This window comes from Carcharodon carcharias, chromosome 9 (genome assembly GCF_017639515.1).
Source record: "Carcharodon carcharias isolate sCarCar2 chromosome 9, sCarCar2.pri, whole genome shotgun sequence".
Classification (NCBI taxonomy): Eukaryota; Metazoa; Chordata; class Chondrichthyes; order Lamniformes; family Lamnidae; genus Carcharodon; species Carcharodon carcharias.
In genome coordinates, this window is record NC_054475.1 from 104,302,503 (window position 1) to 104,327,212 (window position 24,710).

At 40.5% G+C, this 24,710-nt stretch overlaps 1 protein-coding gene across 6 annotated transcripts in view; it reads left to right on the plus strand.

Annotated features, from left to right (window-relative positions):
- The window catches only part of phka1a (phosphorylase kinase, alpha 1a (muscle)), a 116,711-nt gene that overhangs the window by 44,057 nt on the left and 47,944 nt on the right, over positions 1 to 24,710 (plus strand). For 4 of the 6 annotated variants that reach the window (XM_041195230.1, XM_041195231.1, XM_041195233.1 and 1 more), the window contains 6 exons: positions 4,193 to 4,271; positions 6,471 to 6,605; positions 7,531 to 7,640; positions 9,742 to 9,886; positions 21,273 to 21,351; positions 22,992 to 23,143. In XM_041195230.1, the coding sequence (XP_041051164.1) occupies positions 4,193 to 4,271; positions 6,471 to 6,605; positions 7,531 to 7,640; positions 9,742 to 9,886; positions 21,273 to 21,351; positions 22,992 to 23,143 (700 nt within the window). The remainder of the gene's footprint in view (positions 1 to 4,192; positions 4,272 to 6,470; positions 6,606 to 7,530; positions 7,641 to 9,741; positions 9,887 to 21,272; positions 21,352 to 22,991; positions 23,144 to 24,710) is intronic. The other 2 variants (XM_041195232.1, XM_041195234.1) reach the window with 1 other exon arrangement.

A 24,710-nucleotide genomic window follows, 5' to 3' on the forward strand; every position in this document is an offset into this window, starting at 1 on the left:
AAATGTATGATTAGAGAAGGTAGAGTCCGAGACCATTGCTCATTGGCCTTGCTAACCTGACAACGCCAAAGGCCAGTTGGATCCCCACATCAGTGTTCTGTGGTGTTGTTTTGTTAGCGTGAACCAATTGGATTCAGATAATTAATCCCACAAAGACACATGTCAATGTTGGAAGAGTTTTTTTTTATGCATGCTGAACTTTTTATTGTGTTTTGCACATGTAGATTTGTAAGTTTCATTCCTTTAGATTTTAATTTCTTTTCCCTAATCAACCAACTACAGACAAGATCTTTTTCTGCTTTTCACCATCATTTTAGTTTTTTTTTAAAATGCCATCTAATTTTGCTTTGATTGCTATCCTTAGTGTTCTAGTTAACAAGCTGCTCTCTCCCACTTCCAATTCCTCTGCTCTGTGATCTCTTAGCCTTTCTCACTTTGGTTTACTTTTTGGTCTTTTGCCCTTTCTCTAAAACTACGTCCTTTAAATCACTTTACTGCTCCCTGACCCCACACTTGATTTATTACCCAAATGCTCCACTCCCAAACTCATGTTCTCAATTACCTGTGAATACCATTACATTTGCATCTGTATGGAAATATTAATCTTCTGGTTAATATCCCTCCTTCACATTGAGGATACCCTCCATCGTCTTGTGTGGCACTACCATCAGCACGGTAGAATAGATTTCGACCAGATCTAGCAACTCAAGACTGGGCATCCATGAGGTGCTGTGGGCCATCACCAGCAGCAGAATTGTACTCAATCTGGTGCCTCATGGCCCAGCATATCCCCCACCCTACCATTGCCATCAAGCCAGGGGATCAACCCTGGTTCAATGAAGGGTGCAGGAGGGCATGCCAGGAGCAGCACCAAACATACCTAAAAATGAGGTGTCAGCCTCAAACTATAACACAGGACCACCTGTGTGCCAAACAGCATAAGCAACAAGTGACAGACAGGGCTAAGCAAACCCACAACCAATGGATCAGATCTAAGCTCTACAATCCTGCCACGTCCAGTTGTGAATGGTCGTGGACAATTAAACAACTCACTGGAGGAGGAGGCTCCACAAATATCTCCATCCTCAGTGATGGAGGGGCCCAGCACATCAGTGCAAAAGATAAGGCTGAAGCATTTGCTACAATCTTCAACCAGAAATGCTGAGTGGATGATCCATTTTGGCCTCTTCCGGAGGTTCCCAGCATCACAGTTGCCAGTTTTCAACCAATTCGATTCACTTCATGTGATATCAAGAAACAGCTGAAGGCACTGGATACTGCAAAGGCTATGGGCCCTGACAACATTCTGGCAATTGTACTAAAGACTTGTGCTCTAGAACTTGCATCCCTAGCCAGACTGTTCCAGTACAGCTATAACACTGGCATCTACCTGGCTTTGTGGAAAATTGCCCAGGCATGTCCTGTACACACAAAGCAGGACAAATTCAAACTGGCCAATTAGTGCCACATCAGTCTACTCTCCGTCATCAGTAAAGTAATGGAAGGGGTCATCAACAGCACAATCAAGCGGCACTTGCTTAGCAATAACCTGCTCACTGACGCCCTGTTTGGGTTCCACCACGGTCACTCAGCTCCTGACCTCATTACAGCCTTGGTTCAAATATGGACAAAAGAGCTGAACTCCTGAGGTGCGATGAGAGTGACTGCCCTTGACATCAAGGCAACATTTGACAAAGTGTGGCATCAAGGAGCCCTAGCAAAACTGGAGTCAATGGGAATCGGCAAAACTTTCCACTGGTTGGAGTCATATCCAGCACAAAAGAAGATGGTTGTGGTTGTCAGAGGTCAGTCATCTCCACTCCAGACATCTCCGTGGAGGTTCTTCAGGGTAGTGTCCTCGGCCCAATCATTTTCAACTGCTTCGTCAATGATCTACCCTCCATCCTAAGGTCAGAAGTGGGGATGTTAGCTGTTGATTGCACAATGTTCAGCACCATTCGTGAATTCCTCAGATAGTGAAGCAGTCTGTGTCTAAATGCAGCAAGACTTGGGCAACATCCAGGCTTGGGCTTACACATGGCAAGTAACATTCGCGTCACACAAGAGTCAGGCAATGATCATCTCCAACAAGTGAGAATCCAACCATCACCCCTTGATGTTCAATAGCATTAGCATCACTGAATCCACCATTATCAACATCCTGGAGGTTACCATTGATCAGAAACTGAACTGGACTAGCCATATAAATACTGTGGCTACAAAAGCAGGTCAGAGATTAGGCATTGTGCGTTGAGTAATCCCCCCCACCTGACTTCCCAAAACCTGTCCACCATCTACAAGGCACAAGCCAGGAGGGTGATGGGATGCTCCCCACTTGCCTGGATGAGTGCAGCTCCCACAACACTCAAGAAGCTTGACACCATCCAGGACAAAGCAGCCTGCTTGATTGGCACCACATCCACAGACATGCACTCCCTCCACCACTGATGCACAGTAGCAGCAGTGTGTACCACCTACAAGATGCACTGCAGGAATTCACCAAGGCTCCTTTGACAGAACCTCCAAACCCATGATCACTATCATCTAGAAGGACAAGGGTAGCAGATGGAGGGGAACTTCCAGGTGATGGTGTTCCCATCTAAGTCACTTACCATCCTGACTTGGAAATATATTGCTGTTCCTTCACTGTTGCTGGGTCAAAACCCTGGAACTCCCTCCCTAACAGCACTGTGGGTGTACCTACACCACCTGGATTGCAGCAGTTCAAGAAGGCAGCTCACCACCATGTTCTCAAATGCAATTAGGGATGGGCAGTAAATGCTGGCTCAGCCAACGAAGCCCACATCCTGTAAATGAATAAATAAAAGAAAATTATTCTTAGCAGCCCAACTTGGATTGGGAGCTCTTCATTTATATAATGGCAGGCATGCCCCTGTTTATTATGACTTTGTGGTGTGACATGAATACTTAATCTGGGTGTTTGTTGCATTGTATGTGAAAGGTGACCTGGACAAATTCAGTTCCATGGTTTGGGGATGTTTCAACCACCCTTAAACAGGATGTAATGGAAAATACCAGTTCTGATAAGATTTTGAGTGAATGAATAAGTAATGTTTCTTAAAATTAGTGATCTGAAGTTGTTAGTTGTGTCGTTGGATGTTATTTAAGAAGGTGTGTATGATATTGTTTTTTTTTTTCAGCATAATTGAGACATTGATATTGAGCCAAACATGGATGATTTCACAGCTATCTTGACTCAATAGGTGTGATTTTAATCTAACTCACCAGGCGATAAATCTGTAGAATCAGATGAAATGGTGGTTTTACACCCTGTCGAATATCACTGTCCATTAACTTCAAAGAACCGTAAAGTTGTTGTAAAATCAGTGTTGCATCCAATCTTGTCAGTTTACTGACAGGAGGGTTAGGTTAAAGTTGTCCTAAATGTCCCTAACAAACTACCATTTTCAGGAGTCTATTCTGTTGAAGAGCAAGGTGTGATCGTTTTTGAAGTAAATTGGTGGTACCTGCATTGAAGGACTGTGTTTTTGGAAGCGTCTCATTAATTGAGAGGATTGTCAGCTTGGCTTTATATTTTACTATTTTAAAAAAAAAACTATTGTCTGCACAGTTCCTTCCTGGAGTCTACTATGGAGCCATTTGCTGACTGTACAAATGGTATTCCTAACGATTTTAATCAGATATATTGTGAGGAGAGAACCTTTCTCTGTTACCTCAGTGTGTCTGTTGGAAAATATCACTAGTCTCTTTTGAGACTAACTAGGTATTTTTTTCATTTCTGCTGAATCTCAGCAAATATTTGTCAAGGACGGGAGGGCATAAAATGGACAGCGCGCAATTGGATCTCAGCTAAGTGACCATAGTTAATGTGTGAGTGTAGGTAGTGATGAGAGATTCTGCTGCATGTGACACCATTGCTTGACCCATCCTTACTGTGATCATGCACATTCCAGCAGAATTGGTGACAACTGGAAAGTGGAGTGGTGTCCCTGATCAGTATATCCTTTCTTAATTACTAGACCAATTTTGTCATCCCAACTGCTGCCTCACTGAGATCAACAAGCCAACACAGACTGAAGGTCATGATTTGAAACTTTCAAAACTGTATAGCCTAGCTACACACTGCCTGTACCTTAAAAAGAGGGGAAAAGAATGTTGCCCTTGAATGAAATCTTCAACCTGTGTCTTACTACAAATGTGTTACTTCCAGGGATTTCTTGCTGCTGGTGAAATTGATCCATTGAACAGAAGGTTTGCGACTGTTCCCAGACCAGATGTTGTAGTACAAGGTATGTTTTTGAATTAATTTCTATTTTATTCATTGTTATGACAGTATTCTAATTTGGTCTTGTGGTTTGGACAGGTCAAAATAACCTACAAGCCAACATAATGCAGTATAGGGTGATTAAATTATGCATTATTCAACAATGATGACCAAGAATTGGAATACAGACCATGCTTCTGCTTTAAATATACAAATGAGACATTTATAGATGGGTTATTTCTGAAATTTATTTTCCCAGTTATATTCTGAACATGGTATATAACAAGGATGGCCACACTGCAGCTTGCAAACCACATGTGGCTTTTTGACTTAGAGTGCATTCCTTGTCTGTGAAACAGCTACATCACACATTGGAGGGAGATAAACAGCTAGGTGCAGCCTTGACCGCAAACAGCTTCATAAAGGAGAGAACCGGAGAGCACGCAGCAGCACGGAGGAGAGGGAGGAGGGTTGAGGCCAACAATTTATTCCAGTGCCATTGTGAAATTTCTTTCGTATTTTTCTGCCAATCTTATGTAGGGCTGTGCGCCATTTTCTCTGGTTCCCTAACCCACCCTCTCACTGCTGACCCTCCAGCTTGTGGCCTCTGTCTGGGAAGGGAGGAAACAATTTAATAAAGAACAGTAACTAAATAATCTACTGTAAGATACTCTGATCCAGGTTTGTTGTTCAGTAGGTGGTCACAACTTTTTTCAAGTAAAATAATTGTTTTTTTTAACCTCTTGACTAATTTTCCACATTGTAAGAGCAAGGCTGCCAAATTCAATTAAGCAGTGAGCATGTGCTAGCTCTGATGCGGGATATTGAAGCAAATGTGCCATGATCTGAATTGTGTGTGAAGGAAGCCTGGGAGATAAAAAAGGAAAAAGCTGAAGGTTTCCTCTCAGTATGTGGAATAACAATAAAAATGTACCTGTAAAGGTTGTTGTGTCTTGTGACTCTGGACTGACTTATGCTTATTGTATGTGGCTCCAAGGTTCAGAAGGTTTGGCCACCTCTGGTATATAAGCTTGCCCATGCTTTATCCAAGGTTAATTTAAGAAGAGGTCTTTGTACAAGTAAACACAAAATTGAAGTGCCTAGTGTTTGACATTTGGTACTTGCTAATATTTAATACAACCCAAGTGAAACAGGTTTGAACAGATCTGTATCCCAAATAGATTTGCCTATTTCTTTAGTTTTCTTGGGCCAGTTAGCGGTGCACACTCGATTAAGGGAGGTGAAAATGAGAGGTAGATGCCAGTTAGGTTCACTCTGACATTAAGAAATGGCTAAGTGCATTGGGCAAAGCAAAAAACTATGGGCCCTGGCAATGTGCCAAATGCTTGTGCACTAGAACTGGTTGCTGTACTAGCGAACTTGTTCAAGTACAGCTACGACACAGGCATCTACCAGACAATGTGGAAGATGACGTAAATAAGTGCTATCCACAAAACCAGAATATGTCTAGCCCTGCCAATTACTGTATTATTTTCATCCTCCCAATCACTGGTAAAGTGGTATTATTAGCCCAGTCAAGCAACACCTATTCACCAATAACCTGCTCACCAATGTTCATGTTAGGTTCTGCCAGAACCACTTGGCTCTGGTTTTCATCGCGATTTTGATCGAGATGTGGACACAAAAGCTGCGTGTTGAAAGAGAGGTGAAAGTAGCTATAGTCAACAGCAAGGCCGAATTTGACTGAGTTTGGCACCAAGGAACCCTAGAAAAACTGAAGTCAATAGGAATCAAAGGGAAAACCGACCAGTGGCTGGAGTCATACCTGACACAAAGGAAGATGGTTGTGCTTCTTGAAGGTCAGTCATCATGGCCCTAGGACTGTGCAGGTAATCGTTAGGGAAGTTACCTATGCCCAACCATTTACAGTTATGTCATCAATAACCTTCCTTCTGTCTCGAGCTCAGGGGTGGGGTTGATGATTTCCCTAAGATTCAATTTGATTCATAACTACTCTGACAATTAAGCAGCCCATGCCAGGCTACAGCAGGAACTGAATAATATATAGCTGGGCTGACAAGTGGTAGTTAAATTCACACCACATAAGTGCCAAGTGATGACTGCCATGAACAAGGCTAAGCCGAAACATCACTCCTTGACCTTCATTGACAGCCATTATTTGAGTCCCTCAATACAAACTCAGCTCACAGATGAAAAACATTACATTTTTGTCCATCTAAAATGCCTTTCTGTTTAATTTCAGTGGCAATAGTGGCAGAAACAAAAGGAATAAAGGAAATCCTGGAGAAGCATGGAATCAATGTACAAACTATAACAGAAGTTTTTCCAATCCGAGTGCAGCCAGCTCGTATTCTTTCTCATATCTATGCAAGACTTGGTGAGAATACCTTTTCTCATTTAGTTGCATTGCTAGTGGGAATTACTGGGAGATTACTTAATGGACTGAGATTTAACTTTAGTTGCTTTCTATGTATTAATGTTTTCTTGTGCAGCAGTAATGAAGATACATTAACTAGGAAAAATATGAATGGGCAATCCAATATTTGCAATCATACATGTTAACGCTGAGAAAAGCACACTTGCCCATTTCAGTTGCAAAGTGTCAGAATTAAATCAAATGAGAAGGTCTAGCAAAGAAACTGTAAAATAAGGCTGCTTATTGTTCACCCAGTAATGTGCCATAGCACAAAAATCATAAGAGCACCTTGTACACTATAGAAACATTATTTTTTGTATATCTATGTTTATATTTATTTTAACCCCAAAGTTAACATAAAAATACAAAAAGGTAGGAGGAAAAGACCATCAGACCCATCCAGCCAGACATATTGTAACCACATATACCATTCATGTGTTCTTTGGCGATGTAGGACTGGAAATAATAGGCTGCTGCTGTCCCCATGCACCCCCAGCTAAAAGGTCAGGGGGAGGGGTGAGAGCCCATCCCCGCTCTGAAAGGCTGCCCCACAACTTGAGGCAGGACTTCCTTCCCTCAGTTACAGAAAGCCCGTCTTGGAAAGCTGCTGGCCACTTGGAAATTGGCATCTCTCCAGTACCAGTAGTGCCACTGGGAGTGGTGGCCACTGCTGGTACAGTAGCAAGGCTTGCAGGAAGCCTTACTGACCCTGAAGCCAGGAACACAGGGAAGCCTGGGTCTTGCTGGGTTGTGGTCCTCTGCAATTTCTCTGGAGCAGAGAGTTCTTCATTTGGGGACCAAAACTGGACACAACACTCTAGGTTTGAGGATTAGTGATTTTGGCCTTTAAGACGTAGCTTACACACACATCCAATTTTGTCGGCAGGTCGCAATAAGAGAATGATGCTGAGTGGTCGGCCTTACCGGCACATGGGTATTCTTGGCACATCCAAATTGTATTTTATTAGGGATGAAATTTTTGCTTTCACACCTCAGGTAAGGGCAAATTAACCTTATTTTTAAAATTCCATTTCAGGAATTGTTTTTCTTTTACTGAATAATATATTCCCTCCTTTAGGTACTCCATAGTATTACATAGTCCAGAGTTCTCAGCACATCCCTGATGGAATTTAGCAGAGAACACAGAAACAGGAATAGAGCATTTAGCCTCTGTTCTGCCATTCAGTGAGATCATGAAAGATCTGTGGCCTGACTCCATATATATCCACTTGTCTCATATCCCTTAATACCTTGGTTATAAGAAATCTAGCAATCTCAAATTTAAAATAACAGTTGGCCCAGCATCAACTGCTGTTTGTGGGAAAGAATACTAAATTTCTACCATGTCTTTCAGTGTAGAAGTGTTCCCTAACTTCACTTGTGACAGGCCTGACTCTAACTTTTAGGTTATGTCCCCTACTCTTAGATTCCCCAATCAGTGGAAATAGTTTCTCTCTAACTACCCGAACAACTTTGATAAATTGCCCCCTAATCTTCTAAATTCTAGGAAGCGAAATCCTAGTTTGTGTAATCTTTTCATGTAATTTAGCCCATGGTATTCGGGTATCATTCTGGTAAATCAACATTGCATTCCCTCCAATGCAAATATATCCTTCCTCAGGTATATAGAGTGGAGCACACTAACTCCAGGTGTGGTGTAATCAAGGCTTTGTTTAGCTATTGCATGACTTCTAATGCCTTGTATTATAATCCTCTAGATATAAAGGCCAGCATTTCAATTAGCCTTTTTAATTATTTTTTTGTACCTGCCCATGACATTTTCATCCATGTACTTCGATCTCCACAGCTTGTGGCTTTTCAACATTTAGAAAGTAGCCATGTTCTATCTTTTTAGGTCCAGAGTGGATGAACTCACATTTGCCTGTGTTGTAATCCATTTGCCACAGTTTAGCCCATTCACTGAATTTATTAATATTTCTTTGTTATTTTATCTTTCCATCTTCCATCTACAATGCCGTCTATCTTTGTGTCGTTGGCAAATTTGGGTGTGTGGCTTATGATCCTATCATCCGTGTCGTTAAAAATAATAATGAATAGTTGAAGCCCCAAATCCACGTGCTTGCAAGACACTGCTTGTCACACATCCTGTCAGTTAGAGTACCTACCTTTATTCAGTTCCAAAGATGAGGATTTGAAACATTGGGCAGAATCTTGCCCTTGGATGGTGGGTGGGCCCCAGCGGCTTAGTGGCAGGTGGGCAGCCAACCTCCGCTACTGAAACAGGGCCCGCCACCATCTTAAGTGGGCGGGCCAATTAAGGCCTGCCCGGCGGCATCCCTGACGGGAAGCACTATTGTGTGTGTGTGTGTGTGTGTGTGTGTGTGTGTGTGTGTGTGTGTGTGTGTGTGTGTGTGTGTGTGTGTGTGTGTGTGTGTGTGTGTGTGTGTGTGTGTGTGTGTGTGTGTGTGTGTGTGTGTGTGTGTGTGTGTGTGTGTGTGTGTGTGTGTGTGTGTGTGTGTGTGTGTGTGTGTGTGTGTGTGTGTGTGTGTGTGTGTGCTTTATTGAATGCCTCCTTGAAGTCCATGTAAATAACATCCGCAGACATTCCCCTGTCAACAACTTTGGTCACCTCAAGAAAACTCAATCAGATTCCTCAAGCATGATCTACCCTTTTCAAAACCATCCTGGCACACTCGAATCAGCAACAGATTTTCAAGATGTTCACTTATTCTATCTTTAATTATGGACTTTAGCAACAGATCTTAGGCTAATTGGTCTATCATTTCCTGGTTTCCCTCTTTGCTTTTGTTAGATAGTGAAGCAACATGTTCAATTTTCCAATCTAAAGGAGATGCTTCAAACAAAAGTTATCATACTTGTGGTGTTGCTGGAAAAAGACTGGAGGCCCACTGTTACATTTCCAATTTCATATAGAATAGTCAGTAAGTTGATCACTCTGATTCCTATAATAAATTAGGATACTTTTCACAATGTCTACCTATCGCTGATCATTCTATGATGTGGATTAATACAGTGACACACTGCGCAAGCTAAACTGTCTGAGTACTATGAGTACTCTTGCATCTTGTTTTCCTTTTATGTACATCAAATCATTTGAAAAACTATCTGTTTACAGTTTATTGATAAGCAGCAGTTTTACCTGGCCCTTGATAATCGAATGGTCGTTGAGATGCTTCGAACAGAGTTGTCATACTTATGTCGTTGCTGGCGAAAGACTGGACGACCCACTGTAACATTTCCAATTTCACAGACCATGCTTAGTAAGTTGAGTATTTTGATTTCTATCATACGTTGAAAATATTTATAACTTTTTAAAAGAAATCCCCAAATGTTTAATCTTGATAGCACTGAGCTCAGATGGTATATTGTTGTACAGACGCTAGCAGCTCTCTGGCACCTCACAGGCACCAGCAGCTTGTACTTCATATTTGAATCAAGCAGTAAATTTTGACTAACTGTTCAAGTGTGGGTAGCATCCTGGCTGATTCTAATTTTGTTCAAACCTGCCATCCACACGCATGTACTTTCTAACAAAGACGCACTAGACCATGATCAGGAGTAGGAAAATAGCCAGATTATTAATTTATAAACTATGATACATAAAAATTAATAACCTATGTGTCTATAATCTGTACACCTAGCTGGTGTTTCCTGTGCTTCATACTCCTTTGTCAAGTTTCAGGTCTCACATTCAAATTTTTGTGTGGCATTTCAAAATGTAAATGAAAGAAACAATGTGATTCTCCCAGGAGTATAAAATGTAATAGGGAGAATTCCTATGGTCTTTTAGTTGACCACTTTATTAACTCATCCAATGTTTGCTTATTTAGAAATCGTTGTTTATGAATTTAAAGAGACACACACTTGCACCTTAGCAGAAGAATAATGCATTTCTTTGCTGGCATTATGTTATTGTGCTTATAAAATAGCACATTTTCTGACAATGTAAGTAAGAACATTTATTTGTTTATTAAATATGGCATTTCAGGGTCACGTGATAGAACACGTGAAAAGTTATCTTATGCTGTATGCTTCTGAGCTTGACCCTGAAATTCATAAATGCATTATGATTTGTAATGTTCCTTAATGAAACAACAATGAACTCAGTAAATTGGAGAACTGGGTCATTCAGACGTCAATTTGTAAAGTGCAGAGTTGCCAGTAATTCAAAGTTTGCCGACTAAACAGCTAATTTTAGAAAATTGTGAAACTCTGTTTCCTTAAGATTAAACTTCAGAGTGTTAAAGGGACACAGATCCAACTCATTTCATTGTTCATTGCATGGGAGAAACACTGGGTGGAATTTAATGTTACCCTAGAGGTGGACTGGAAGGTGGAAAGGCCCATATAATTGAGCAACAAGGTCAGGGGTGGAGACACCATCGCTTTCACGACTCCCCCAGATTAAGTTCTGGGCAGGAAAGAGCAAGGATGGTCTTCCTGCCTGGAAACCAATTGAAGCTCAAGTGGCCACTTAAAGGCCTCATCCCGCCACCACAGGTATTCAACGAGCAATGGATGGGGTCATGCCATGTCAGTAACCCGCTAGATGAACTCTGGCGGGTGTACTTGAGCCCTGGTAGGGAGAGTGTTCAACCTACTTGGGGAGCCCATGCCCAATGGAGAGACCTGCATGTGCCAAGCACCACCCATGTGTGAAGATCCTTGCCTGCCCTTAAAACTAACCCTCTTTACTCCCTACTTTGTGGGACCCTCCCCACCTGCCCCTGGTGGGCCTACACTCCAGGTACCAGTGATGATTCTGCCTGGGCTTATTGCAATACCAACCATGGCTACTGCTTAAAGAGGTGCTGCATTGAGAGGTACTCGAAAACTGCCAGTCTCTGGCCAGCAGCTCTTGGAAACGGGACATCCACTCTGACCACAATGAGAACCACAATGCTAACCAGGTAACTGCCTAATTGGCTTTAAATCGGTTGGGGGTGCTTAGAATGGCTTCGGGGGCATTGAAAGCTGGTGGATCAACCCATTGCCATGGGCATTAAAATCCACCAATGTCGCCTTATAAAATAATGTATTAGTTGACTTACCTTGAATAATGCCATACATGTGTATGCATCTGTAGAGAGAGATTAAGTTTTGATATCTTCTATGTAAGTGATAATAGCAGTGATTTATTATCACATTCTGCTTTCTGACCTTAATGCCACCATAAGCACCTTCTTTAGCCAGTACCACTACCATTAACACTCCTTTGTCCTTTTGTTCATGACAACTTTGGCAGTCTGTCCTTTGACCCCACCTATCGCTGGCTTTCTATACAGTTTCACCTGCTCCACCGCGCCGCGCCCCCCCCCCCCCCCCAACAGTATAAATTTCATCACATTTTTAATTCTCTTTAGCTCTGAAGAAGAGTCATACAGACTCGAAACGTTAACTGTTTTTCTCCCCTCAGATGCTGTTGGACCTGCTGAGTTTTTCCAGCATTTTCTGTTTTTTTTTTGTTTCAGATTTCCAGCATCTGCAGTATTTTGCTTTTAAGCAAAAGTCATCAATACAAAGGGGAGGCTAGTGATAGCTACAAATATATATTTTTGTGCTTTCAGCCACCCTTTGTACCCTCACAAGTTGAAAAATGTAGTAGAGGAAGACACAGATGATGAAATTTAGCAAAAATTTATTTTAAACTTACCTGTTGTTGGATCCAGTGCCCTGGTTTGTTGAGGCTAAAGGATTGTTGTTGCATGCTTGTTTTGGGGTGACCAAGTTGGTACCAAGACAGAGACGACCTGTGGACCATCCTTAGAAGAAACACATTCTGTTTATTTACAAAAGGAACTCAGCAACTATACTTGTGTGCTTGTAACTCAAAACTCTGTCTTTTCTCTTCAGACTCTAACTCAAGACTACTGACTACAGCGGTAGACCCTGCTACTCTGCTATTGGGTACCGAGATCATGTGATCTTACATTACAACATTTGTCTTAAAAGTATCTTACACATCAGATTACTACACCCTCCCCCTTTACTCAGAAATACATTTTACAATTTTTCTCAAAATATCAAATTATTCACACAGATCAATAAATTACAAAGTCAGACTTCCTGGGGGTTTCTTTATGCGTGTAGAACATCTCAGCTCGACAGCTTCTGATGTATCCGGAACCTCCCTCACTGTAGTTGTCTGAGCATCTGGTTCTTCAGTAGGTACCTGCAAATTTGTTTCTCCAACTCTTTCAGGTAGTCGGCCCTTCAGACACATCTGTACACAGTTGAGTTCTTTCTACAGGAGCCGTTGATTCGGTCACAAGCACTGATGGAATAATTTCTGGGCATTTTGTTTTCCCTCTTATATGATCCACGTGTCTCCGAATGACTCGATCATCCACTTTCACATGGTAGGGAAGAAAACAAGTATAACTGCACTTATTTCACCAAACAGTCATGCTAGTCTTTCTCTAAAATTTTTCACAAATACTTTCCTATGTTAAACATCCTGTCACGACTGTGACAGTCATGTCCAATCTTCTGACTGACTTGACTCCTTTCCACCTCCACCCACCCTCAAGTTTGGCATAATTAGGTTCAATCTTGATTGGAGACAGCACTTCTTCATCAAATCCGTAGGTGTGACACCTGTTGTCATATGAGGGGTAGTTCTATAATGGATACGAAAACGTGCTAATTTAGTCGCTATAGAATAAGAACATAAGAAATAGGAGCAGGAGTAAATCATTCAGCCCCTCAATCCTGCCCCGCATTCAATAAGATCATGGCTGATCTGCCCTCGGCCTCAACTCCTCTTTCATGCCAGCTCCTCATAGCCCTCAACTCCCCAATATTTCAAAAATCTATCTACTTCTTTAAATACTTAGTGATCTAGCCTCTACAACTCTCTGGGGTAGAGAATTCCAGATATTCACTACCTTCTGAGAGAAAAAATTCCTTTGCATCTCAGTTTTAACTGCGTGCCCCCTTATTCTGTAACTATGTCCCCTAGTTTGAGATTCCCCCACTAGTGGAAACATCTTCTCAATATCTACCCTGTCAAGCCCCCTCAGAATCTTGTACGTTTCAATAAGACCACCCCTCATTCTTCTAAACTCTAAAGAATAAAGGCTTAACCTGTTTAGCCGGTCCTGATAAGTCAACCCCTTCATCCCAAGAATCAGCCTGGTGAATCTCTTTTGAACTGCCTCCAATGCCAGTATATCCTTTCTTAAATACGGGGACCAAAACTGTACAGAGTACTCCAGGTGTGGTCTCCAACCCCCTAGCGTTACAGGCCAAAATTCCATTTGCTTTCTTAATTACCTGCTGCACCTGCATGCTAGCTTTTTGTGTTTCATGCACAAGAACACCCATATCCCTCTGTACTGCACTTTTTTGGAGTGTCTCTCCATTTAAATAATAGTCTGCCTTTTGATCCTTCCTAACTCACACTTTTCTACATTAACCTCCATCTGCCAAGTTTTTGCCGACTCACTCAACCTGTCTACATCCCTTTGCAGATTCCTTATGTCCTCATCACAACATGCCCTCCCACCTATTTTTCAATCGTTAGTAAAGTCATTTATATAGTCATCCAAGTCATTAATATATGTAGTAAATAATTGAGGCCCTAGGACTGATCCTTGTGGCACTCCACTCGTAACATCTTTCCAACCTGAAAAAGACCCATTGATCCTGACTCTTCTGTGTTAATCAATTCTCAATCCTTGTTAATATGTTACCCCCAATGCTGTGAGCTCTTATCTTGTGCAATAACCTTTTATGTGATGCCTTATTGAATGCCTTCTGGAAATCCAAATAACTACATCTACTGGCTCCCCTTTATCAACTCTGCTTGTTATATCCTCAAAGAACTCCAGCAAATTTGTCAAACATGATTTCCCTTTCACAGAACCATGTCGACTCTGTTTGATTGCATTAAGCTTTTCTAAATGTCCTGCTATTTCTTCCTTAATAATGGACTCTAGCATTTTCCCAACGACAGATGTTAGTCTGATTGGCCTATAGCTTCCTGCTTTTGATTGGATACACCCCTAGACCACCTTTGTTAACCACAGATGGTTCACCCTTCTCATGGAGTACTTTTTTACCGGGATAATTTTTGCTGAGCGTTATGTAATATCTGCTGAAATGTCTTCCACTGCTCATCCACCGACCTTCCCCTTTGTCTATTTTCCCAGCTCGCTTTAGACAACTCTCTCTTCATACCTCTGTACTTGCCCTTATTTAAGTTGAACACACTGGTTTGAGACCCGAGTTGCTCACCCTCAAACTGAATTTGAAATTCTGCCATGTTATGATCGCTACCCCCTAGAGGATCCTTAACTATGATATCTCTTATTAATCCCACCTCATTACATATTACTAGATCTAAAATAGCATGTTCCTGGGTAGAACAAAAACAGAATTACCTGGAAAAACTCAGCAGGTCTGGCAGCATCGACGGAAAAGAAAAGAGTTGACGTTTCGAGTCCTCATGACCCTTCAACAGAACTGTTTTTCCAGGTAATTCTGTTTTTGTTTTGGATTTCCAGCATCCGCAGGTTTTTGTTTTTATCTCTATATTCCTGGGTAGGTTCAGCAACGTATTACTCTAAGAAACAATCCCTGATGCACTCTACAAATTCGTCTTCCATGTTACCCCTGCCAATCTGATTTCTCCAGTCAATATGCAGATTAAAATCACTTATGACAATTATAGTGTCCGTCTTACATGCCTCCATTATTTCCTGATTTATACTTTGTCCTACAATGAAGCAACTCCTCGGGGCCCTATGGACAACTTCCACCAATGACTTCTTCTTGCTATGCCTTATTTCTACCCAAACTGATTCCAGATCTCATTCTATTGCACCCATATCACTACTCACCACACTGATATCTTCCTTTATTAACAAAGCTACCCCACCCCCTTTTCCTTTTTGCCTATTTTTCCGGAACGTTGAATACTCTTGAATACTGAGTTCCCAGTCTTGGTTACCCTGCAACCACTTCTCTGTAATATCTATCAAGTCATATTCATTTATTTCTGTTTGTGTTGTCAACTCATCTATCTTGTTACAAATGCTGCGTGAGTTCAGATAAAGAGCCTTAAGCTTTGACATTTTACCATATTTGCTCATTCTGGTTCTGATTTCTGCTGCACTCTTTTTTGCTTATATTTTCTACCCCTTCCTGTCACACTTTGATTATTGTTCGCCTCTTCATGACCCTGCACCTCTCTCTCATTTCTTTTTGATTTTTTAAACTTCCCTTCAATTGAACCCTCCCCAAAATCTCCAGACAATTTCTTCATACCAGATTTGAATGTCTGAACTGCTCTCTTGGCCAGTCCATTTGAAGTAGGATGGTATGGTAAATTTTTCACATGAGTAATACCATTGAGGCAGATAAATTGGTGAAATTCAGCTTTTGTGAATCGTGTTCCAGTGTCTGATATGACCACTTCAGGTAGTCCGTTGATTGCGAAACTTTGTCATAGCTTGTCTATTGTAGCAGAAGATGTTGGCAATCTCATTAAATATATGTGCATTGATAATAAGTAGAAACATTGTTCCCATAAAAGGTTCCACGTAGTGATGTGTGCTTGCACCCATTGTCTACCTGGCCACTTCCAGGGGTGTAACGGAGCTATTGCAAGTAATTTTTGTACTTGCTGACACTACGTACAACTTCTCTCTAAGTTTTCTATTCCTCCATCCATCCCAGGCCACCAAAATAGCTGCGTGCTATTGCCTTCATTCTGGAAATTCTGGGATGTGCACTATGAAGTTTGGATAATAATGGCTTTCATCCTTTTAGAGGAACAATCACTCATGCTCCCCACAATAAGATACCTTCCTGGCTGGTTATTTCATATCTTCTCTGGAAATATGATTTCATGTCATCAGGTTCTTGTTCTCGTGACCAACCATGAAGAACTTGATCTTGCACTTTGGATAAGACTGGGTCTTGATTTGTCCAATCTTTAATCTGTCTAGCACATATCGGAGGTGAGGTCCAGGAAGTTCAATAATAAAATTAATTCTTGAGGAATTGGAACATCTTTATCTTTTACTTGTATGGGCAAATGACTGAGTGCATCTGCATTTGCAATTTGACTTCTGGGTCTAGGAATGAAAGTATACTCATATGCTGCCAAGATCGATGCCCATCTTTGTACTCTTGCTGAGGCTATAGGCAGTATAGCCTTGTCTTCGTTGAATAATCCTAATAATGGCTTGTGATCTGATATGATAGTAAAATGATGACTGTGTACATATTGGTGAAACTTAACACCAAAAATGATTGACAGGCCTTTTTTTATTTGAGAGTACCCTTTATCTGCTGTCTTAAGTGTTCTCGATACATATCCTATCGGTCATTCTGACCCGTCAACCATTCGATGGGAAAGCACTGCTTCCACTCCATAGGGAAATGCGTTTCACATTAATACCAATTTTTTGGGGGAGTCAAAATGTACGAGAAGTGTAGATGATTTTAACAACTGTTTCACTTTTGTGAAAGCTTCTTCCTGTGGTGTTTGCCAAGACCATTGCTGGTTCTTCTTGAGCAAGTAATACAGTGCCACCTGTTTTGTCAACAAATTAGGGAAAAAGGGTCCATAGTAATTGATCATCCTCGTGAATGATTTCAATTCGGATGTATTCTTTGGAACTGGGGCTTCTCTAATGGCTTTCAATTTTTCTTGGCCTTGTGAATCTACCTTGTGGCCTAGGTAAGTTATCTCTTTTGCTTTGAATGTGCACTTTTCTTTTATCAATCATACTCCAACCTGTGGAAAACGTTTCAAAACTTCTTCCAAGTTTATCAAATGTTCCTTTTCAGTGCAGTCACGAGAACGTCATCCAAATAGATTACAATGTGGGGCAGTCCCTGTACTAAACTTTCCATGGGTTCTTTGGAATATGGCGCAAGCTGATGATACGCCAAAAGGTAAACAGGTGTATTGGTACAACCCTTTGTGTGTATTAATGATGACAAACTTCTAGGAGACCTTCTCTAATTCCAATTGTTGATAAGCATGACTCATATCAATCTTTGTGTAGGCAGCCCCACCTGCCAGGTTAGTGCACAAATCTTCAATTTTTGGTAGGGGGTGTCTGTCCAGCTTAGCCACTTCATTGACTATTAATTTGTAGTCCCCACAAATTCAAATACTTCGATCAGGTTTGAGAACAGGTGCAATTGGTGCTGCCCACTCTGAAAATTGCACTGGTTGCATCACTCCCAGCTTTTCAGATCTGTCCAGTTTGGTGACTGTCTTTTCCCGCATTGCATAAGGTACTGGCCTTGCCTTCATGAATCTTGGTGTTGCCTCTGGATCTACATGAGTTTTTGCTTGTAGCTCCTCAAACTTTCCAAGTTTGTCCTTGAAATTGAGGCTTATTTTTGTAGTAGTTCTGATAGCCTATTAGTTCTCAATTGGAAGTTTTCAGTCCATTGCAATTTAATTTCTTTCAGCTAGTTTTGTCCAAGGAGACTAGGTCCCTTTCCTGCTACCACCATTAAGGGTAATTTCATTGTTTGACCTCTGTAATGTACTGTGACTTTACATATGCCCTCGACTTGTATGTCTTCTCTAGTGTAAGTTTTCAATTTGGCATCAGTTTCTTCCAAATTTAGTTTACTTTCCCCATGATTTGGGTATTTCAAAGAATGCTGACCTATCACCATAGTGGCTGCTCCAGTATCCACCTCCATTCTGATAGGCCTCTCACTCTCATGGTTACATAGGTTCTGTTCTTCCTACCTTTAAACTATACAACTAATATCTGAATCTATTACTTCAGGCTTTTCAATGCTGTTAAACTCATTTGGTTTTTGCTTTAGTCTGGAAGCCTGCCTGATCCTATCTTTACAATATTTCAGGAGGTGTCCATTTCAGATGACAGAAAAAACATTCGATCTTTTTAAACTGTGCTTCAATACAAGGTTGTTTACTTCCACCTCTGTTATCATTATGCTATGTTTTTGCTGCTAAGTTATCTCTCTTGATTTGTCTGCTAGCAGTGCCCGCTTCCCGCTTCTGAGTAAAGCTTTGCACTTTTGTGCTCTTTTTGGCTGAGGCTCCCAGCCCGATGTGGAGGATGGTGGCATTTTGCACTCTCTGTATGGCTTTCGAGTCTCATACTTTACCTTCCATTGCCAGAACAATTTTCAATGCCCTCTGAAAATCTAAATTTGTTTTAGACAGTAATTTCTTCTGAATTGCATATTCATTTACACCGCACACCAAACGATCTCTAAGCATATCTTTGATGTACCAAACTCGCAATATTCAATTAATTGTTTCAGACTTGACACATAGCAGGCAACTCCCCCCACGGCTCTATTCCTTGAGTTAAATTTGAACATTGTCACCAACAGCTTGGGCTGGTAATGATTCTTTACGAGGTTCACTAAATCATCAAAACTCTTCAAATCTGGAGCACTGGGTGCCAACAAATTTTGAACTGATCCATATGTCTTACTCCCACATGTGGATAAGAGGACCGCGCGCTTCTTCTCTCCCCCCCACCGCGATGTCATTCACCTGGAAGAAGAATGAGAGGCATTCAACATAAAGAGACCAACCATCTGAGGTTGGATTGAAAAGCTCAACTCTTCCAAATTGCAGCATCCTCTGAGGGGATTGCTTCAACGATCAGGGAGGAAATTTTTCTTTACTTACAATTACCGTGCAAGGTATGCCCAATGTCGGTTGTTCTGATTTCCTTCGTTCTTTCTTGCTTTTTACCTCGTCCTTTCGTGTCTTTTCTTGTTTTTTACTCTTGTCACCAGTTTGTTGGATCCAGTGCCCTGGTTTGTTGGGGCTAAAGGATCCATGTTGCACACTTGTTTCGGGGTGGCCGCGTTGGTACCAAGACAGAGAAGATCTAGACTGTTCTTAGAAGAAACACATTCTGTTTCTTTATAAAAGGAACTCAGCAGCTACACTTGTGTGCTTGCAACTCAAAACTCTGTCTTTTCTCTTCAGACTCTAACTCAAGACTACTGACCATAGAGGTAGCCCGTGCTACTCTCTATTGAGTAGCGAGATCACGCAATCTTACATTACAACATTTGTCTTAATGATATATTACACATCAGATTACCACACTTGTGCAAGAACATTTTACACTATTTAAATGTCTGACTATCTTCTGTCAGTGCTCTGCCATATTGTTGCGCCTCAGCGTTGGGTTTGTCGGCTTTCCCAACTGTCACTGTCAGTTAAAGAGAATTAATAAGGTAGTAAGCTTTATCTCCCTCTGCCTATGGCCCACAAATTTCAACTGATGTGTTATGATCAGGTGAGGAGGAGTAGAATGGCTCCCCTTTTCCCATGCCATGTTTGACCACAACAGGGTTTTAAAAAAAGGATATTCTTGCCAATCCAAGGATTGTTTAACTGTTTATATGCTGTGATTGTAAAAGAGACACAAACACAGGTTTTATTGTAAGTTTTTAAAAAAAAAGCAAGTAGTATTTATTGTACCTAACACCTGATTTAAATAGAACTTATGAAAACGCTCCAACTCTCGTGCACACATTTATTCAAGGGTTCACACACACTCACCCATACAACTAAGTTACAAAGTGGGAGAACAGGTTAAGAAGTTTAAGACTCCAGTAAAAGTCAGTGGTATACGGATCTTGTAGATTGATGACTTGGATAGTTTCAGACTGGGTCCTATGGTCTTTCTGGATTCTGCATCAAGACAGTTTAAAGATGGTGATGACAATTTTCTTCTGGAGACAGCAGCTGTTGGGCAGATTCTTAAAACACTGCCTGCAGCATTTGGATGGTCAAGTAACAGGCAGGGCTTGAGCTTGCTGGCTGGATGGAGAGAGAGGGAGAGAACCCATTCAGGATCCTCTTATTCTGTACCCCCTCTGCATTCGTTCTCTGCATTCGTTCTCTGGCCTAGAGAAAAGCAGTTTAATGCACTAAAAAGGGTTAGTTGACTCATCACATGATTTCCTCTCACCAACTGACCAATTATCCAAAGATGGTTCCAGCAAGTTAATTCCAGGCCCAAGGTTTAAACATGATTGGATTATGGCTAGAAAAGTTCCCTTCTCAGTTTGGGTTCATTGTTCAAAGTGATTGTGTCTAATGGCTTTTTCCATATCCATTTGAATACACAGGTAATTGTCTGGATGTTTTCGTGAATGGTTCAGGATTTTGGGCCCTTCCCATTTCTCTAAGGTGATTGCCTCTGATGGGTTCTTCCAGACAGTCTGACTCCATTACAATGGTTTTGTAATTTGAAGGGTGCAGCTGTGTTAATGTTTGGCCATCTAAGAAGCTGCTGTTTTAAGTGGAATTTTATTTCATCATTTAAAACTCAACCAGTAGTTTCAGCCCAATAAATAGTCATTTTCGATAACAGATGTAAAGGGCTACCATTCACTGGTGTGTCAAGTCTTGTAGTTGGTAATTCTGCCCCACTCTACCAAACCAGTTTTCAAGCTTTCCTGAGTTTTGTATGGTGATTGGTCTTCATATTTCCAGATCTTAGCACTGAGTTACAGCTGTGCAATCATTGACTTATTGTGCGCAATACAATTGGAGATCTGTTAGTTGACAAATGAGATGGAATTTTTGTTTTTGATACCTGAGTGCAAATTATAACTCTGATCCTAAAAATGACTATGTTTTTTAAAGTGTAAAATTTAACATTGCAGTTGACGATGGAACCAACATTGATCCGAAAGTTCTATCAACATTAAGAAAACTTCAAGATGGGTATTTTGGAGGAGCCAGGTAGGTAATATGAAGGCAGATGAATGACTGAACGATTACACATTTTCAGTAGAAGTCATTGAATAATCATGAGGAGCAGGGGATATGGCTAATAGTTTTTGCGCACATGCCCAGCAATATTAAAACCAATTGTATTTAGTAATGCCTGACCCAATTGAGATCTGCAAATTTGGCAGAGACTGAGAAGGAAACCTGAAACTTTCTGATGTGTATAGCTCAACAATACATCAGACGTTGTGTATAAAACATACGTTGACAGCATATGGGCTTTTTAATAATCATCCTTGTTCTGTCCATGAGTGAGATCTTAAAAGCAATTTACTGCCAAACACTCCTGTGGTATAAAGCAACTTTCTGGCAATTGTAATTTTTTTCTTCTAATTTTCCCCTCTCTTAAATGTCATGATTCTTTCTCAGACTCCGTTCCATGGACACTGATTGCTAAGTAGGGAATTAAGCGATCATAAGCCTGGATAATGTGTTGGCAGACTATTCTACCATAAGATGAGGGCTTCACAGCTGAGCTTGCTGCTCTCCTTTGATCTCATTGGTGTCCACGTTTTCTGCAGGGATCGCAGGATGGCTGTTAGGAATTTAAACTTTGGCTGATGATCTGTTTCATTGCATAGGGTACTGAGAGCAATCATGTCTTGTTCCTACTCTGGCTCAGATAAGCTAACTGGAAATTGAACCTCTCACTTACCAACTGAGCCATAGGGAAGTCTGATTTAAATTTATAAAAGTTGTAAAATGTTCCCTCTTGAAGTTGAATATGCATACCTGATATCAATAATGGCATTCAGCTATAGATGGCACAATCCAGTTGATTACTCATATAAACTTTGGCAGGTAATGTATTGCCATATATACCAAATGCAGGTTGTGTTTTAATTGATTGCATTCTCAGTCTTTTATTCCCTTTTTTAGCAGAAAAACTGCAATTTTATTTGGGTCAATAGCTGCATTCTATCCTCCATTATTAAACTATTTTTGGCATTACACTTAATGTTTGGTATTTTTATGTTTTTTTTTCTATTTCCTCTTAAAGATCAGCCACAATGCTATTGATTAATTTCCTTTGTGTTTGCTCTACCTTAGATCTTAAACTGCGAAATTAGTAACTCTCTACAGAGTTGAATGTAAATATTGTTTTCACCTACATTGGCAAGAGAAACAATAAAACCATTCAGTCAAATCCATTCAGCTCATCATTTAGGTTATTACTCAAGAACTGGCACAGACCTTTTTTACCACCTTCTAGAATCATAATCCAGACTGAATCAATCTCTTTCTTTCCAGCTCTGATGATTATGAGGCCTTTTTTGCAGAATGCAAATCTGATTTGGCATTTATTTCTCAAAGGGTGATTGTTTTTGTATTGATAGAGAGCCCCATTTGTTGATCTGCTGATTGGTGCAAAAAAACACATGTTCTGCCATCTTCATTTTCCAATCCACCCTGGTAAAGAGCTGGAAGCACATAACAAAAATTTGTACTATTTCTGAACTTCCAACCACTGCATTTCATGGTTTAAGTTCAAAATGACCCTAACTCCATGGTTAAGTGCACTTGTGGCTGGGCCTATTGAGTAGCTTGTGTTAAGTTAACAGAAAAACACTTTACTTATTTTTTGTTTGCAGAGTTCAAACAGGCAATTTGTCAGCATTACTGGTAACTTCATGCTGCACACATCTCAGTTTTATGGATCTCGGACCTGATGGTAAGGCTGACAGGCTTGATTCACATCTTGCAATAGAAACGGTGGAGTTTCTGCATGAATTTCTAGATCTTGGTAAGGATGAGGATCTACACAATTGCCATTTATTTAACAATACAGATTTGACTACAAATACTGACATTGGTTTCTCAATAATTAGATGTTTGTAAGCTTTTTGGAATCAAGCTATTTTCAGTCTGCAGTGTTGTGACTTAGTGTGCTGCTTAATACTCCAAGAAATGTTAGTGATACTCTTAAAGAAAGAGCACTATGTTTCAATTACATACAATTTTTACTTTTTAAGTTATATAGTGTTTCTACACATGAAGTTAATGTAAATATAACATATCTTAAAGGAAACATGAATTAGCATCTATGTAGAGTAGTTGCTTGTTTAGAGTATTGTATCATTTGATTCAACTGTGCTCTTAATTTTTGTAATTTTTTTAACTTTAGAGAGAAATATGGAAGGGAGAATAATAGGAAAATGCCATTTTGTTTTTGAGTGAGGTTATGTAGATGATGAACAACTTGAAGAAAGGCATTTAGATTATGGTTGATATTTTTGCTTTGCACTTATATAGTATATTCTGGAGGCACATCCCTTTTGGCTAAATTGTGCTCACTTACTGTGTTGTGCAGGTTTTCACAAAGTAATAATTAGAATTTTTTCTTTTTGCTTATTTTTCAAATTCTGTCTGTTTCTTCAGAACTCAATGACTCCAGCTGAGTCAGAAATTGAGTATTGCAGCTCCTCCAATATTTTGCTCAAATAACCATTCTTTATGTAGAATTCAATATTGTGAATGTTTCCAGAAAGATCTAACATCAGGGTAATGCAACTCAGCCTACCAAATGATCATGTACATACTCTCCAGCAGATTGCTTATTCTTCCTTCTCCATCTTCTCTTCTCCAGCCTATTGACATCAGTTGTACAATCCCCCATTACTACTTTGGCATCACAACTCTGATTCTGTTTTCATCTAATTTGTGTGCACATTTTGATTCTGTTTTTATCCAATTTGTGTACTTGTTTTAGAGAAGATTTCTGGACAGTGATCAGAAACAGGAAACATGGCCCTTTTCCTTCCTAGCCTAGTTGCATCTAACTGCAGATCAAACTAGACATATTCCTGATCTCTCTGATTCAGGTCCATAGTGGACAGTACAGATACAATTGGAGAAGACCATTTTAAAATTAAATAATTAGATTAAAGTCACAGTTAAAATGGTTTGCATTTAACCGGAATATAATTGCAGCAGAGAAGTGATGAGGTTAGCAATAGCACAAAGAGGATTAGCTTGGAACATTTAGAAAGTAGTATCTAATTTTCTAGTGATATTTGTATAATAAGCGGAATCTTTGGAGAAGGTAATTTTAAACTCCCAAAACAAGTAGGTTTTGTTTGAGTGGGAGGTTAAAGTATTAAAAAACTGAAACAGGAACCCAACTTACTTGCAATACCCCAGTTCTGTTTTTAATTGAGGCAGGGTGAGGGGCCAGTGACCAGCTTGTTTGCAGGAGGCAGGTTGGTTGTTTTATGAAGGCAGAGTGCCTCCATTTTTATAGGGTTTCTATTTCTAACCCACGCGGGCCATGTAAAACAAGACAAGAAAGGCTGATCCATCAGGTAGGTGCA